The following is a 3,839-nucleotide window of genomic DNA, read 5'->3' on the forward strand; positions in this document are numbered from 1 at the left end:
ACATATAAATCCGTGTAAAAATTTTTTGTCAACAGATGTCGCGAATAAACGGAAAGAAATTCTTGACAAATATGAGGAATGTGTAGAGCATGTATTAATTTGCATATACCATGTTAAATCATGAGTTTTTTCTGTATGAATGTGATGTTATCACTGCATAGAATTGTACATGTGCTCATTGTTTAGCAATGTACCCAAAGAGTCTTACACTAATGTGCGCTAACAAAGAGTGCTTTATCAGTATGAGCTAACAAAGGTGCTAATCTTTGTAATCGTAAAACCAATAAATCCTGCAAATAGTTATGTAAGAAACTTTCAAGAATACAAAAATTTTCCACTTTAACAGATAAATTGTAAAAAGTTACGAAAATTGCTTCAGCAATTGAATAACTGAATATGAAATCAAGAAATAAACAATTTATGTATTCCAACTTTCTTTTTTAATGTCACTTTTTAATAATTTTATAGTCAAAATTTAAAATTCAATCAGTCAAAACACATCCTTTACTTAATTTAATAATTCTGATTTTCATTAATCTTTTTATTTTTGCGAATATCTGTGACAGAATGAGACAAGCAGAATTATGGAATATAATGCTATATTTTTGTGATGTAATTGAATAAATAAATATGAATATAATGAATAAATGTTGTAAAATATATTGCTGTAGAAATAAATATATTGTAAAATAAGCAATATACAATGATGAATGTAATATTGCATATAATATATTATACATATTATAAAATTATATACTTATATATTTTAATTAGTCCACAAAGCCTTCACACAGAGAATTTTATTAAGACATATATTACATATACATATGTGTCATCTTATAAGAGTCAATTATTCACCTGTTTTATTTATTAAACAATTGCTTGTCAAAAATTTTTTTCCTTATGATTTTAAAAAACCCTATGAATAATAATAAATTAAATAACTTTATCTGGATAGTTTTTCTTTTTTTTTTTTAAAAAAAAAAAGCAATATGTGAGCAGACTTCAATGTCTTGTTCAATTTGACGTCCGGTAATTGTCGCATATTCGATGACTAAAATGTTCAATTGATAAGCTGGTAGTAATCCAATGATATTTTTTATTGTTGTTTTATCAATTTTCTTCTTTTCTCCCAATATTTTCTTCAGTTCCTGCAAATATCATTTTATCATTCATGTTTTCTAATCGTAAAATTATCCTTATCAATAAAGTGTTGAAGGATAAGCAATAATGGCATCTATAAGAGTGACCTTATGGTACATCAACTTACTTGCTTAATCTTCTCCATATCAACGATATTGTCATTTGTTACGGTGATCGCTTTCTGAATAACGGTTAGCAAAATGTCTTTCAGATCACCACTTACACGTGAAGCTATATCAGTTTCCAGTTCATTTCCTGTTATTGTTTGGTATTCATTTTTGATCGCAGCTATTTCCAAATCAGTTCGTAAGCAAAGAATTTCGATTAGTATAGATTCATTGATATTTGCTTCCTGAAATCAGTATAACATCAGTAATCAACATGATATATTAGTAGTGAAATATAGAGGAGCAATTTATGACCGAGGAGGAAGCAATTCTTAATTGATCCTAATTATAATCGTATTTAGACAATGAAATTGAAGGAAAAGAAAAGTAGAAATAATACATGTTTTCTGAAACTATTTGGAGCTGACCTATAATCAAAGAATAGAATTTAGATAATTATAGAAAATAAATTTATGTTTTTCGGTAAATTATAGAATGAATCACATTGTATTTATTGAAATATTAAAATAAATAAATAACTTATTTAACTACGTACATTTCGAATTAATATATTAGTTTCAGTAATGAAGGAAGTATTTGTTCAAAATTGGTTCAATTTCCAAAGCTAACCAATATTTTTTTCATACTATAATTTACACTTAGCAGTTGAAGTGTTTTAAAATTTAAGAGAACTAATAAATTGTACATTTATTTCATCTTTTCATTTACTTTTTAATTTACTTTCCCTTTTAATCGAACCATTTCATCTTTCACTTTTAGATATTAATTTAAATTGAACAAAACTAATTACACTTTTTATCAGTTATAATCTTTTTTGTAATGTAACCATAATCTTTCCTTCCTTTTTTTTGCCATATAAATCATACGTGATACTTTTATATTAAACAAAAATTAGTTTAGCAAAATTTCAGGTTTGTTAAATTAATTTTATTATGAAAAGTAAATAAAACACTAAATGTAGCATTTGCTACTTTAAATTACGAATTAAATTTGCTTTGTTTTGAAATATAAATGCAAACAAAAAAATGAAACTTACATTAATTGCTTTAATAAGTTGTAAAGTATCATATTTGGTTGGGGTTTCCATAAGTGCCAAAATGATATCTCTGTAATCACCGGATAGTCCATTCATTAGATCGATCATTAAATCTTTATTGTATCTTGTCTTATATGGTGTTTTAATCTGAACAAAAATATTTACTTAATCATTTCATTAGAATAAAATAATTAAAGGGAATTAAAGAAAATAAAGGCGAAATAAAGGAGAGGTGAAGAGAGAGTGGAAAAAGAAAGAATGAAAGAAAAAAATAGTAATTTAATTCCTTTTGAAAGATTATTTCACTTATTCTTTAGTTCTATTTGCTAATTATCTCATTTATCAAAATGATGCTGATTCAATTAATAATTTAATCTCAATTCATTTCTTGTGAATTTAAATTTAAAAAAAAAAGTAAAATACTAATTGTAATTTTTACCATTCTAAATTATGGATTAAATTTGCTTCATTTTGAAATTATTAAATTAAAATTATAACCATTTGTCGCTGTGTATTGTTAATCTGTGTAAGTAATTGAAATATTTGCATTTTGTTGGCTTCCGTTTTTGATGCTAATAGTTTTGCCAACAAATCTGCCGCTTTATCGTCATCAAATGGAAATTTTGCGCCAATTGTTCCGCGATATGTATTATTTGTCCCAAGCATAATTTTCGAAAAAATTTTCAATCGATCAATGAAAAAAGTTACATGTAATAAAAACATGGCAAAAACAAATTTACACTTATTTTTTTAAACCAAATCATTCAATGATTTGAAATTCTCTTAAAGCCTTTAAAATAATAACTTTTAAATATCAAATTTATGCTTTGAAAAATACAAATTATAATTTGCAAAGAAAAATAGCGAAATTTCTTCGCTTTTTCGGCTTCTATCTAATTAACACTTTTTTTTCCATGCAAAATAAATTCACTATTGATTTCGATGGTTACGAATGTTCGTGAAAAAACGTGAATGACGTGAAACGTTTCAAAATGATGGCCTTTTTTTCCAAGTTGATATTGAGAAAAAGGATGGATAATAACATAAAACACTTCAAAATGGATATTGAGAAGTGGATAATGAGAAAAATGTAAATGACATGAATATTAACAGGAAAAATAACCTTATCAAACATTTAATATGCCATCTTTGCTGCAAAAGATAGGAAGCAAAATTATAAAGACGAGTGGAATCATTAGTGGTATTAGTGATTATCAATCATTTGATAACGTTTAATATTATCAGTTCGTTCAGTCGATGATTACTATTTTATTTTTTTTTTATTTTCAAAATTTCAATCCTATATTCACAAAGGATAAAAATTTATTCGATAATTCCACACATTTCTCTCCTTCATCGTGTAACGTCAATACGATAAATAGAAATTAATTTAATATAGGTATACATTTATTTTTAAATTAAATCGTTTCATAAATTATCATTGTCATTTTATGTTGATATCATCCAAAATTATTATTATTAATATTTTAATTATCATCCATATGTCGCGAATTTTTGATTCGCGAGACTCC

General features: G+C 25.3%; 1 protein-coding gene across 1 annotated transcript; it reads right to left on the reverse strand.

Moving 5' to 3' along the window:
- Positions 1-209: 209 nt before the first annotated feature.
- On the reverse strand, positions 210-2,973 carry LOAG_13414 (hypothetical protein; the record flags this gene model as incomplete). The annotated part of the gene is made up of 5 exons (XM_003148921.1): positions 210-290; positions 1,005-1,151; positions 1,271-1,495; positions 2,308-2,454; positions 2,806-2,973. 5 exons carry the CDS (start codon positions 2,971-2,973, stop codon positions 210-212), a joined length of 768 nt encoding a protein of 255 aa, XP_003148969.1.
- Positions 2,974-3,839: the final 866 nt, after the last annotated feature.

Source organism: Loa loa (genome assembly GCF_000183805.2).
Source record: "Loa loa unplaced genomic scaffold supercont3.577, whole genome shotgun sequence".
NCBI classification, from domain to species: Eukaryota; Metazoa; Nematoda; class Chromadorea; order Rhabditida; family Onchocercidae; genus Loa; species Loa loa.